At 50.0% G+C, this 13,171-nt stretch overlaps 5 protein-coding genes across 5 annotated transcripts; 2 read left to right on the top strand and 3 right to left on the bottom strand.

Moving 5' to 3' along the window:
* Positions 1-524: 524 nt before the first annotated feature.
* Positions 525-2,582, bottom strand: HER10_EVM0007768 (beta-lactamase; the record flags this gene model as incomplete). The annotated part of the gene is made up of 3 exons (XM_035477313.1): positions 525-1,451; positions 1,514-1,576; positions 2,565-2,582. The coding sequence occupies 3 exons, from the start codon at positions 2,580-2,582 to the stop codon at positions 525-527; spliced, it is 1,008 nt and encodes a 335-aa protein (XP_035334140.1).
* A 1,895-nt stretch (positions 2,583-4,477) lies between these two features.
* Positions 4,478-5,658, top strand: HER10_EVM0009502 (uncharacterized protein; the record flags this gene model as incomplete). The annotated part of the gene is made up of 1 exon (XM_035478988.1): positions 4,478-5,658. The coding sequence occupies exon 1, from the start codon at positions 4,573-4,575 to the stop codon at positions 5,656-5,658; it is 1,086 nt and encodes a 361-aa protein (XP_035334266.1). The 5' UTR covers positions 4,478-4,572.
* Positions 5,659-7,796: 2,138 nt separating this feature from the next.
* On the top strand, positions 7,797-8,949 carry HER10_EVM0006097 (amino acid transporter; the record flags this gene model as incomplete). Its single annotated transcript, XM_035475692.1, has 4 exons — positions 7,797-7,903; positions 7,965-8,118; positions 8,177-8,572; positions 8,632-8,949. 4 exons carry the CDS (start codon positions 7,797-7,799, stop codon positions 8,947-8,949), a joined length of 975 nt encoding a protein of 324 aa, XP_035334028.1.
* Positions 8,950-9,083: 134 nt separating this feature from the next.
* Positions 9,084-11,468, bottom strand: HER10_EVM0003161 (uncharacterized protein). Its single transcript, XM_035472846.1, has 2 exons — positions 10,633-11,468; positions 9,084-10,561 (listed from the first exon to the last, which is right to left on the bottom strand). Exons 1-2 carry the CDS (start codon positions 11,217-11,219, stop codon positions 9,229-9,231), a joined length of 1,920 nt encoding a protein of 639 aa, XP_035333835.1. The 5' UTR covers positions 11,220-11,468; the 3' UTR covers positions 9,084-9,228.
* Positions 11,469-11,684: 216 nt separating this feature from the next.
* Positions 11,685-13,039, bottom strand: HER10_EVM0009722 (uncharacterized protein). Its single transcript, XM_035479199.1, has one exon. It carries the CDS (start codon positions 12,899-12,901, stop codon positions 12,125-12,127), a length of 777 nt encoding a protein of 258 aa, XP_035334280.1. The 5' UTR covers positions 12,902-13,039; the 3' UTR covers positions 11,685-12,124.
* Positions 13,040-13,171: the final 132 nt, after the last annotated feature.

Here is a 13,171-nt window from a genome sequence, read left to right as displayed (position 1 = left end):
AAATCTGTTGCGGAATTGACGCTCAACGCCATTGAGTTTCGACTTTTGTGAAGTATCTAAAGGACGTAGGACTATGGTTGCTCACCTACAAAAGTAAGACCCCCGACTTCTCTGAAAACGCCACGGCATTCAGAGGCGTACAGTCAACACGAACATAGCCTTAAAACAAACCATGAGATGTGCGGAGGAGCCAAAACTCTAGATCTCTACACTGGTACACACTCAATTACAGCAGGAGACAGCCTCATCTGCATAGAAGCAAGTGTCTTGATGAGTAGCTGACAATATCTCACCCAATTCCACTAATTTCAATTATCATTCTTCCCTAAATTGAAGGGAAAAAACTCCAGACTAGAACACCCTTCTTGTACTCCCTCAGTACGCCGGGGTCCATTCAATACAAAAACTTTCAGCAAATTGAAACCAAGATTGAGCCCTTTGTTTTCGCTCGGGCAGTCCCGCATGCTCACAAATCCCGACTTCAAAATACCACAATGTTTTGGATTGTTCCTTACTAAGTCGCATTAGATGTTATTGCCCCTCCCGCGGCTTCTCCGAATGGTATCTGCGTTACTCTGATGCACTTCCTCGTATTGCGCGAAGTATATCAAGTCCCCGCCTTTGACGTCTGCATCAACAACCTGAGACAAAGGTTGGTTCCAAGCTGCCGGCTCCGGCACATCTTCTGTCATCGCAGCAATGTACCGAAGCGTTGCATTGATGAAAGTTGAGTTGTATCCACCTGTGGCAATCCTGTTTGGTTCTCCATGTGCAGGCAGGATCTTCGAGATGGGGAAAGTTGCCATTCGTTGAAGCTCTTTCTGATGCATCGGCAAGCTCTTGGCATCAGCGATGAAGGTCGCCGTATCCTCCACAGTATCACCGGCGAAGATCAGCTGCTTCGAAGGGATGTAAAGGATAGTTCCATCAGGAGTGTGAACTTGGAAGTTGTGTAATTCAACAGAGAGGTTGCCCACCTTCATCTCCTTCTTCCCAGTGTAGAGCTCCGTAGGGGGCACAGCAACAATGGCTGGGCTATCAGCAGCAAGGTCCTGCGTATTCCTCTTCACCGTCCGGGCTGTGATTTCATGTCCGACGATTGTGGCTCCCCCTTTGGAGAAAACTTCAGTGCCAGCAATGTGATCATTGTGAAAGTGACTGATCACCACCGACATCTTGGTGACACCTTGGCTCTGAACATGACGCATCACAGCACCTGCATGGTCGGGAGTAATGTGAGAGTCGTATATGATGGCCTCGTTACCGTCAATGATGGAATATGTCGATACTCCCAGCGTGAACGCGCCATCATCAAGCCAATTGGGCTGATCGGAAGCGAATCGCTCTCCAGTACGCCCATCATAATAAGCAAATATGCCCGGATAGGGATTCAGAATGCGGAGGCTCTGCAACGGATCTCCTCCTCTGGCTCTACCAACGATGCTTGTCATCTGTCAGGTGGATAAACTTATGCGAAATTTGCTCCAACATACCCTAGATGCGGGAAGGAAACGAGGGAGTCTCGTCGGGACAGCCCGCAGGCGCTGACAAGGCCGGAGAAGGTCAGAAGCAAAATCTTCATCGACTAGAATCAGCAATTATTCCGAACCAGGCGAAGTAGACGCGGGAAATTCGTGGAATCTTACGGGCAGCATGTTAGCTCTATGCAGGATCTTGCAAATCGTAGGAGGGTATTGTAGCGGGTGGTATAAAGACCTTTTTTGGCAGCCTCAAGGAACACCGTCACTACTTATTGAATGTCGTCGTGAAGTCGCCAAGAACTCGTTGCCTCAACGTCTTCAAATGATTACGGCGTCTTTTATTGCTGACTGTATATGCCATGAAACGGCATGAAACGCTAATGAACGTTCCCAAACCATGTTTCGTCTGAATTCGTCATTACATATAGAAACCGACAGCCGGGGGCTTGAGCTTAATTATGCAACTTTTCTGTAAAGCCTAGGGTTGATAGGGCGGAAGGTCTCGGCCGAAAAGATGAACTCTGCTTGTTTCGTATTGTGCCCTTTTAGTGAGTTAACCTATTCGTCTTTCACGACAGTGCTCACGGTCCCGAGCCTTGTATACGATAGTAGAGAGAGCCAGATAGAGTAGGAGAAAAGCAAGTCAAAGAAGGTCTAGTCAGAATGTGGCTCGAACCACGGGGTTTTAAAGATACTCAAGCCATATTGGAAAGACCAAGTGCAGGCATACAGTCCCAAGGGAAGATTGAGACAGGAAGTCTCTGTGGAGGTCGTATTCACTGCTCAATATTTCCTCCAACAACATCACTTTTGTGACGAAGTTGCGAGGTTCATGAATGATATTGAGGCCTTCAGGGTATTCAGGGAAGCTTCAGGTTGTATTTCAAGCATGCGACGAATAGTGGCGCTCCTAAGCTCAAATTTCTACGTCGCACTTCATTCAAGCCTGTTATTGTTGGGCATTCTGTCATCTATGCCATGCGCACCATCAAATGGTGAAGGAGAAATATTACACACGCATGGCTGGGGAGTTCTGCAACGCGAAAACCTTCCAGCATGAAGCTTGCGTTCATGTCTCAAAACAATGAACAAGCTCATCATGATGAAGAAGCCTGTCAGAAAGCCGATGAGAGTGATCCATAAGACACACCATAGCCAAGTCGGAATGAATATTCCCTTGTGCCGCGAAGCAGAGGAAGCTTGCTCGGAATCGTTGCCACAAGAAGTTGCCCCTATTGCACTATTGGATTCCGGCATTGGAGTCGACTGTTGAGGAGGAGTAAGGCCGGCCAAACTCCAACGGAATACTGGCGCATCGAGCGAGTTCAAGTGTTCGTGGAATCTAGTGCGACGACCAACCCCTGGTTCTTCAACTGTACTGTTAGTCCCATCATCTGTTTGAGTTCCTTGGTCATGCATTACAACAGATGCGGCAACTTCTAGATCAGTTTGTAAATGTTCCAAGAGTTCCACTGCCCCAACTGCATCTTCAAATGACTGGTCGTTGTTCTGCATTTCGATTGTGACGTTCTGTTCTTGGAGGCGATCTTGTACAGGGGGGAAAGCAGAGAGGTCCATATCTTTAGTCTCTCTGACCTCATCATTTGCACCTCCAGCACGAAATTGAGTTCTCTCCGAATTTTGTGACAAGGTTTCTAAGTCTTCGTATGTCTCCTGGAGTCTGACACGTCTCTGAACGAATTCGTCTTCCGTCATCGGCTCAGATTCATCCGACTCAATTCCGTAACTGCCGCCCGCACAGCTGCAACTATCCCATGAGTTTCTTGGCTGTTTGCTATAGGGATGTTGTAAAGCCCAATGGAGGTAGTCGTGAGTTCCTGCATCGCCGGATCGTTGAATTCTTTCTCGTGAATGATTATGCTGTTCCACGATGTCAGGTAGGTATTCGGGTAGGGGGTGTTTGGATATTTCTCTTTTCGCCGATTCTAGTGTCAATGTTGGGCTTTGATACTCCCTGACCAGGATCGGCTTGCCTACTTCCTCTAGCCCCAAAGCGGCAGCAATATCGAGCCTCAGGATGGGCCTGGAACGAGTAGACTCTTGAATGGATCCTTCGACGCTTGTAGATGACATGGCTGCTCCAGGTGGCTATGGGTGATGGCTTTAGAAAGCAATCGGGTAGAAATACTTCAGTAGGAGTTTCGATTGTTGGTGGTTGGCGGCACCTTTTGTTTTCTAATTATCTGAGTCGAAGTATTGTAGGAGGACTGCAGTGGTCCGGAGCCACAAGCAAGTCGAATATGGAACCTAAAGTAGGTAGAGTAGGCATTGAACAACAAGCTTCTGAAGTCTCTACGCAGTAAGGATTGGAAGTTTCTTTGATGTTCTTTGTAACCTGTACATACCACGGTGATTTAACCACATGATTTCTGTGTACAGATTTGCTTTTGGCCGACCTCTGCTATTCATTGAACTGCAGCTGCTTCCCTTTTCCGTCTGTTCGATCTCATTGAAGGGGGGGGGGGGGGGAGGGCACACTTGGAGAACCAAGCCCACGTTCAATCAGTATGCGGATCAAACTCAAGAAGGACGTCATTTCTTGGGAAACTGCTGTAGTGGTAGTCTGACATCTTTGGTATCTCCCTTTAGTCTTGAACATATTGACTACCGTCTTCGCCCTGCTACGAATATGTTTGCTGAATCGAAATATGCCAAATATATGATTGCTACGGACAGTCCTGTCACTCATCTTGTAACTGCATCGCTTCTGCCTGGGGAAGTTTGAGTATTGATCTAGAACTCATCAAGATGATACTCATGAATAGAAGGTCTTTCTGGTTACGTAAGAGGGCGCCTTCAGGCGTCACGAGCACCTTTATTGAGCCCGCGGACTTGTCCAAACCGTCGGGGCCAGAAAAAGCTCCGAGTTCCCACCAATGACAGTGAGTGTTAGTAATAGCTTGCTGACAGTGGACTGCGGCCATGAGATCGAGCTGTGTTCTGGAATCTGGATTCCGAATCCTCACACCATCACAGAGCTGCTCTTGACATTTATCGGACCTTCCAGTCACTTAAGCGAACGTTTCAGAGATTTTACACTGAACAGTCAAGAAATCACACGACAACGGGAATGTCCTCAGACATGCGAACCTATCCCCTCCGGCGACCAGAGGGTCATCGGCCACCGGTTCCACGATGGCAACTTACCCTCTGCAAAGACATACAGAAAGTATTCACAGCATATATCGGTATACAATTTCATCACGGCGCTTCTGATAGTTCAACAGTCGTCAAACAGGCAGTTCAGGCGGTTGAGGCATGGCTCAGTACAAACGCGGAAGATAGACCGCTTTCAACCGAGAGCTTCAACCACTTAGATGGGGATGACGCCCCGAACACATATGTCTGGGTCTGCTATTGGGATGATGCTGAAGAAGGAGAAGCAAATCTGCAGAAACTTGACATGGCGTCTCTTTACGCCAAACTCACTCCAGAACACCGAATGCTCGTTGGTTTATGGAGGGAGAGCTTCACCACGCCTATCTCACGCCTTGAAACAAATTACTCTGGACTCGATTATCTCCCTGGTCTGGCCAGGCTACCGAAGACTGGTACAAAAGAGCATCAGCTGTCAGCATATTGGGGAGCGGCAAGAGATCGAATTCCGGCATCTGCTCACGACCTTTTCGAACAGGGTGGAGATGCGAAGACGTCAAAGCCAGAAGATATCCCGGTCGGACTAGGACAGCACTTAATTGGAACAAACTACGATAATATTGTTCATATTCGGTCCGGTCAATTTTGGGAAAACTGTTGCCTTGAAGAGGCACAGTCATACGAGACGGAGCTGGAACCGACCTTGAAGGCGGGCTTGGGATACCTGTGGGAAAATCGTGAGAAAGGCGGTGCCATGGGATTGCGATTCTTGGGCAACAGAGACGCCGATGGCTATACCAAGAAGGAGACCTGCGGTGCTGGGTTCTTCACGAACCTGAGTGCATTGGAAGAGTGGTCCAAGAAGCATCGCTCTCATCTGGCTATATACATTGGAGCCATCAAACACGCGAAGACGTGGGGAGAGTCAAGGAAGTTTCGGACCTGGCACGAGGTCTCGGTACTCAAGAAGGGAGAGGCAACGTTCGAGTACCTGAATTGCTCGCCTGTGACTGGCGTTATGAGATTTATCGCTTTGCCCAGAATTCAAGAGCTCAAGTAGGACCGCTGTATCTTTACGTTAATTACTTTAGCTTTCAAAACCGAGAGTCAGTATGTTTGATTTATTATTTCTAGGTGGACGCCTCGTCCACGTGAAGAACAACTTGAGTGACAATGGTGATTATATGAGAATAGCTCGTTGGACTGTTGTCGCCAATCTCTAGGCATTGTAGACTTTCTTGCGTGATTTTGCCTGGCCTACCGCTGTCGCAGAAGTTTGACCTTCGTAGTCGGGTGAGTGGCGAGCCAATGTCGGATTGATTTGCCAGAGCCTGGTGTTAGTTTCGGAGACCGAGACAGAGAGATAGTACAACTCTCGGCCTTAGCACAGTCTCAAAGATGGCCGCAACTTGTCAGGCTTGAAAGTGAGAGGACGGACATTTGCCAAGGGGCCAAGAATACCGAAGACTTTTGTTAACCGAAAAATCCGTCGAGAGGGCATCCCACATGTGTGGAAATGGAGGGTTTGGCACCTTGGCATGCCTCCCACTTGACGAGAAAGTCCGCGAATACTTATCTAATAGCGTTTGGCTCAATGCGCCCACCGGACGCCGGTGGGCCTGACGCGCAGTCCGATCGGCATTCCTTGAACAGGGGTGATTTTCGTATTCGAAGATTGTTAAACCATCACAGTCCAGAATTTCCTTTAGTTGTTCTTGTTCGGCCTTGTGAAGAATGCAATGGGTATGCAAAGTCAACATAGCTAAAGTCTGCGAATTGTAGTTGTGTTTAGTTGGTGGAGTGCCTGACAGGGGCATTCCGTCAGTTGAGGAAAACTTGCTCAGTCTCTCGACAGCCAGTGCACAATAGATTGGAAGAACGCATACTGGTTATTGCATGCAGTAAGCGACCTCGACGTATTCATCTTAGGCCGGGAGAATACACATTGAAAAAATAACTAGCAGATGAGCATATCAGGTTTGCGTCTGGGCCTATCGCGCTAGGTCCTTGTTTAGACAGGCCCTTGAACGGTTCTCGACCCAGCCACTGAAGTTCCTACTCAGCCTGATGATGCGCCTCTTCATATCGACAAGGACGTATCGTCTAAATGTAACGTGGTTGATGTAGTCAAAGCGCACCTACGACTGCAAGTGATGTCTGTCTGATCCGGGGAGATGGGACGACCCGGCTGCGTTCAGCAAACCAACTTCGCGCCAAGACCTGGCGATGCTACTACGAAGCTTGTCTTTCTTCGCATCCCACCTCCATTGGCAATCAATCACCAATTGGTCCAGAAGTCGTCTTGAATCTGCTATTGTTTGGTACAATGTGCTTTCATTCGCTTTGTGAGGTTCAGCTGCATGCTCAAGTGATCATCCCTGTGGTAAGATGAAGCGCTCCTAGCTTTCGTGTCTTTCGCCTCAGGTAATTGTGGAGGCGACCAAATGTATGTCACCACGAAGGTTGATCTGATAACTCACCCATGCTTGTTTACTGCGCCAGACTGACGCGGCGAGTGGGTAGCTACGCCCTCTCAACTGCCGTGCATGATAGGCAGGGTATCTACTGGATACATTTCCCCCCAAGCTAAGTATGCGTCTACGTCTCCAGGAGTGAGCTTGTGGGAGCCTCCCTGTGGGATCAATCCCACGATGTGACTGCCGCCGCGCCGCTCAACCCGAGACAACGTAATCGCCTTCGCCAGAGTTCACAGCACGGTGCCACGGTCAAGGGTTGCGCACCGCTCATTCAAAAGAAAGGGAGGCCGTTACGAATATCTGTGGGGAGCTCAGTTCTATTCTGGTTCTTAGTCAGGGGCAGCTTTAAGCATCAATGGAACATCCCACATGGCTGTTGTGGTGGTCACTCCGCAAAATAGGAGAAACAGGACGGGAAGTGGGTAAAATTTACGGTTCGTCCGAACGAAGCAAGGGTGACGCGGTTTGCCAAGTGAGGCGCATTGGCCGATTGCGCAGTGCACACTCACATCCCCATGTCTAACATCGCGGCTCTGCTTGGGAAAATGGAGAAAAGAGTTCGTGATATTTATGAATGGAAGAAAAAGGTTATAAATCCAGGTGGCTGCCGAGATGATAGACATTTTTTTTTCTCATCATCACTCAGCATCTCAGCCTAAATCCGAGGATCGCACTCCAGTCTTTACTTTTCGATTCCTTCACTCTTTGAACAACAGCCATAATGACTGTCACTCTTCGCTCGCTCGTCTCGCTCCTCGCGACCACAGGCTTGGCAGCCGCCGCTTCCTGGAATACCACTTGCACGAGCAAGTCTCAGAGAAAAGCATGGTAAGAACTTTATAACGTCCTTGAATTCAACCAAGGAATCTGAAGCTAAAGTCAAAAACAGGAACAACATGACCGATACTGAGAAGAAGGCTTACATCGATGCCGAGCTCTGCCTCCAGTCTACTGCAGCTAAGACCTCCATTGAAGGCGCCATCAACCGCTGGGATGAGCTTGACTGGGCACACATCACTCAATCCAACATCATTCACAACACTGTATGCACAATGAAGTTCAATGTAGCAGGAGAAAGCTTGGCTAATACTTAATCTTTAGGGATCTTTCCTCCCTTGGCACCGCTACTTCATGCGTGTCCACGAGTATCTTCTCCAGTCCGAGTGCGGCTACGAAGGTGGCCAGCCGTACTGGAACGAGGTCTTAGACATGGACTCACTCAACAGCTCCGTTGTGTTTGATCCCGACACCGGCTTCGGTGGTGACAGCGACGGTGGATGTGTTACTGACGGCCCCTTCGTCAACCTGACTCTCCACATCAACTCCACCTCCAACTATGCTGAAGATTGCTTAACCCGCTCATTCAACTCAAACGGCTTTCAGACAGGACAGCAGCAGTACATTGATGAGTGCTTTGCTTCTGAAAACTACACAGCGGCTTTCGAATGCTACCAAGTCAACCCTCACACCGCGGGCCACTCTGCAGTTGGTGGAACCGTTAGTCATTCCGCTCCCCGCCGATGTAAGTGTGATCAAAGCTGACACGATCTCTTCAGATGCTTGATGTCGTTGGCAGCCCCGGAGAGCCGCTCTTCTTCCTGCACCACACCAACCTGGACCGTCTTTGGTGGGAGTGGCAGCAGGTCAACAGCTCCCGCTTGACGGACATGGGAGGTCGCAACATCCCTCTCACCAGCTACCTTACCCAAAACGGCATGGAGTACCCCAGCGCGGCTCTGACGGACTACTTTGGCGACGGTGGCAACGAAACGACTCTGAACCACAACCTGTGGATGGTCGATATTATGCCCAATGCAACTATCAGAGAGGTTATGGATATTGGAGGTGACCTCATCTGCGCCGAGTACGTTTAAACTTGTAGAAGGTATTACTTGCCCATGATTGGAATGGATGGCCATGGAAAGGACTGCATAAAATTTTCATCTGTACAAAATAGAGCATAGCAACATAAGCGATTTCATCTTTCATCCAACACCAGTCAAAATGGAACCCATGACGTCTCTAGCCATTATCATTATCATTAAAGTCGTAAGGAGCGTATAAGCGAATACACCAAATTTGGCGACCATATATCTCCCAAGTACCGAAATCCGTCACAGCTTGATCGCCCAAACTTAACCTCAGATGGGAACTCAGATATCATCGTACTTGGATAGCCTCAGTAGCCCACCGTCGCCGTCATCCAGTTGCACTCTCACAGACTTAGCCTCTTTTTGCTGCTCTTTCAAGCCACCAAGGTCCTCTAGTCTTTCCCTCGCATTTCCATCTAGACCGTGAACCAAGGTTGCGAGTACACTGCTCTTCCATAGACTAGCCTTTTGGCGGTACGTCTGGTAGATCGCGGCGATCAAGAAAAGAGTAGTCAACAAGACAGTGAGGAGCGGAACCGCCAGAAAACTCCACTCAACATGAACATAGCTCTCGACAGTGTGCGCTATGCCAATGACATCGGTGCCATTAAAACTCCTGAAACTGACGGTGACGCTGGTTGCAAGATCGTTCATGAGCATATCGATCCCGGTTGGGTACTCGTAGTAGTTCCAGTAAAAGGCCTGGACAATGTCGGTGTCAAAGAATGTCTCGCCGCTGGAAATACCGACGGTGAGATTGACAATAACATTGTCTGGAGTCGTAATGGTCTTGTTGATGACCTCTTCATTGCGCGAGGCCGACCCATTCCGGAACAGGTCCGAGAACCACGAACGTACGCCCATCATGACTTTCATGTCGATTGGATAGGACTCATTGTCACTCTGGCCTGAGATGTAAATGGGCTCAAGGGTGTCTTGAGTTGCCGTGGCGACGGAATCGTTGGTGCTGGTATGGATGATGGTCTCTTTCAGCTCGCCGTTGACGATTTCGGAGTCCAGCGTTTGTACACAGGCTTGAAGGGTGCACTGGCGAGCCCAGGGTGCAAGGGCACCAGCGACACCCCCTTGTTTTTCAGTGCCCATAAATACAAGCTTCATGATGGTCGAGTAAGACATATCTCCGAGGCCTTGAGGGAAGATTGGTGTCATGCTGAACACGTCGGCATGTGTCTTAAGGCGAGCTCCTACTGGGACTGACCAGCCACACTCTGTCATGTCGCCTTCAGGGATCGATCCGTCCTCACATGCTCGCGTCATGAACTCAGACATGTCAACGCAGGTGTTGCAGACACCGAGAGTCTCGAAAGGCTCCCAAGTACAATTGCCCGTCTGGCAGTTGACAGGGAGGCTCAGCCACGGCTTACCGTTCTCAGCAAAGAGACCATTGTACACGGCAGCCTTGAAAGGAAGAATCGGAATGAAGCCTTCAGAAGCGGTCTGACTGCTCAGAGCGATCAAGTATTCCTCGGCTCGGAGGTTGATGGCCCCTTCTGTAGAGTTGGTCGTGCGTGCGTGGAACGTGGCAATTTGTTGGGCAAAGGGGCTGAATGCTAGGGTCAAGATGGCAACGAACGCGCCAAAAGAACCAAGAAGACTATACAGGATTTCAGGTCAGCTGAATGTGGTTACGTGGGTCGAAGCCATTGACAATCATATCCTACTTACCCTCCTCTAAGCTTAATGAGCATCATGAGAGCTCCCCAGGTTCCTCGACTGGCATCATCGAACACCTCCATATCCGACAATGGCTCGCGGCGCGTCTTGAAATGAATCCATTTCAGTTGAGAGATGCCACTAGAAAGGACGAGAGCCATAGTCGCAGTTGCAATGGTAGCCAACAAGGCAATAACGGCGTTAATAGTGATCTGAAAGTGCCACGACACTAGTGGCTTCCCGTCGTATGCTGCGAGAACACCAATGATGGCGGCTGAGGCAAGGATGGTCACACAAAGACTGACGATCTCAAAAGTCCAAGAGCCAGATGGCGAGAACGTTTCGGACTTGATGTGTGATTTCTCGGAGATTCTGCTCCAGCGTGAGGGAACAGAGCGTCTAGATTCTCCATTGCTGCTCAAAGCAGGCTCGCTGGGAGAGACGTCATCAACAGAAACAAACGTTGACTGGTACGCCTTGTATGATCCCAGACTTTGTCTCTTGTCAGATCCAGGGATGAAGGGGCTTGTCGGTTGCTCGACATAAATCGTGTCAGCCGAGCTTGTGCTCACATTGTGCGAGTGTTGTCTGTGCGACATGTTTGCTGTTTGCCGGGTCCCGATCGAGGTCGCAGCTGTCAGAAAGGCTCAGTGCATGAAGATAAAGGAATATGGGCACAAAAGCAAACATACGGAAAGTTGCATGGTGGCTTGGGACCGGGGAGCCTCAAGTACTTGGAAACATGCCGGGAAAGCTTGACAGATTTGTGAAGCCTGGGCATTGTAGCGTGACTGCTACATGAGTTGGAAGCCTGCAGTGCTTACATGCACATGTGTGGTCCAACTGCGATGCCGCTTATCACATAGAATACATGGGAACTTTGGGAAGAGTGGGACGAATGCCGTTGTATTTTTCAAGGTTTTTGAATGCTAACGTGAGCCAAGATGCTTCATTATTGGCTGACATTGATGGTGGAGGATGCGAGAGACCGAACAAGGAAGCGATCTGGGCCTTTGGGGGCTGAACCAACCCGTTCAACCCTTGCATGGAGATGTTGGTGGTTGGGGGGATGTCTCTCTCGAGGAGCGGTATCTTTTCACTCAAGTTCCTCGCCCGCATCAAGCCTGACCACCCGAAGCCTCCTCGGAGGGCTAGATCCGTCTCGGACTGCGCCTTTTGCAGATCTATGGCTTATTTTTGGTTGCTGTGCTGTACCGCGAGGGGTAGCAACGTGGATGGGAACTAGGACTGTGCCGCCTGCACGATGGGACCAGTCCAAGGCAGACGTGAACGGCACAGCAAACTTTGATAAGATACTGTTGGTGCAGCCTGCATGCGCTGTCGCTGCTCAGCCCCCCATCCTCGCAGAGTGAAGAATTGAAGTGTTCATAGGGCTGCTAATCGGGCAGGTCGTAATGCCCATCGCTTTCAGCTGCCGCTCTTCGTAACATCATTGGCGCGTCTCTCTGTGAATTGCATCTGCGACGGAGGTTGTCTACCGCGCTTATGCCAAAATTGCAACCGCTGCGACTACACCGGCAATGAGAGCGAAATGAGACGAGGGCAAGTTCGAGTTGAGCGATGCGGCTCCGGAAGATCCTGTAGCACGAGCATATCCAAGCTCACTGTAGACGCTAGTAGCTTGATCGTTGCTGACAGTAGCCGAGCAGGGTTGTGAATCGTGGGTGACGGACGCGGTGACGGCACAGACGCTGGTGGCCTCGGAGTTGTATGTCGTCGTGGAAACGTAGCTCATGCTGCCAATAGCGCTCGGGCAAGTGGTGAAAGTCGGCTCCTTACCGCTGGTCTCGACGGTGAAGTCAAAGCTACCGTTGGCGATGCGCGGATTCAGGTTGAATTCGCTGTAGTCGGGTTGCTCGGTGAACTCGCATTGGGCGCCCATGCCAAAGACCCAGGCGAATGTGTAGTCGCCTGCAGCGAGGTGACCGGTCTTGCCAACCTCGAGATGCGGGCCGTTGCCAAAGGTGCTGTCGTTTCCGATGGAAGCGCCCAAAATGCCGTGGGCGGCGGTACGCATGTACGAGTTCTTGTTCCTCGAGTAGATGTCCCAGACAAAGTTGTAGCCGTACTTGTATGCGACGTCGGGGTTCTGGACGTTGAGGAGGACGGGGTAGCCGTTGGTGGTCTCGGCATACTTGCCATCGCCACGAGGGAAGACAAGATCGAGTTCGATGGCGTCGGCGGGCAACTCGGCGCTGGCGAGCTGGGAGCACGAGGCCAGAAGAGTGGCACCAAGCCACAAGAGGCGTTGAGAGAACATGGTTGCTGGTAAACGAGTGTAGGTGGTTGTAAATGAGTGTAACGGCGAAAGTGTTCGCGATCGACGGACCAACAACTGTCAACTGAGGCTGTGCCAGACGATTTTGCCCCCAAAAAGAATGCTGATCTGGAGGAGACCGTGGAGAGCGGAGATTTTAAAAGAAATTGTGGACGCGCCCTGGAAGACTGAATGATTACAATGTCAACATTGTCACGGACTCAAGCAAAGAACTCTGACAAGCAGGAGTCCCGGTCAGGATCACTCTAATCT

The sequence above is a fragment of the Colletotrichum scovillei genome (assembly GCF_011075155.1).
Source record: "Colletotrichum scovillei strain TJNH1 chromosome Unknown Contig00005, whole genome shotgun sequence".
Taxonomy (NCBI): Eukaryota; Fungi; Ascomycota; class Sordariomycetes; order Glomerellales; family Glomerellaceae; genus Colletotrichum; species Colletotrichum scovillei.
The sequence above is the reverse complement of the archived record's forward strand: the minus strand, read 5'-3'. Positions and strand labels throughout refer to the sequence as shown.

What these genes read in the sequence shown, in the direction of transcription:
- HER10_EVM0009722 (XM_035479199.1), bottom strand. Translation starts at nt 12,901, where the DNA reads ATGTTCTCTCAACGCCTCTTGTGGCTTGGTGCCACTCTTCTGGCCTCG.
- HER10_EVM0003161 (XM_035472846.1), bottom strand. Translation starts at nt 11,219, where the DNA reads ATGTCGCACAGACAACACTCGCACAATGTGAGCACAAGCTCGGCTGAC. An exon ending in CTCATTAAGCTTAGAGGAGG is followed by an intron (nt 10,562 to 10,632) that starts GTAAGTAGGATA and finishes AATCCTGTATAG; the next exon opens with TCTTCTTGGTTCTTTTGGCG.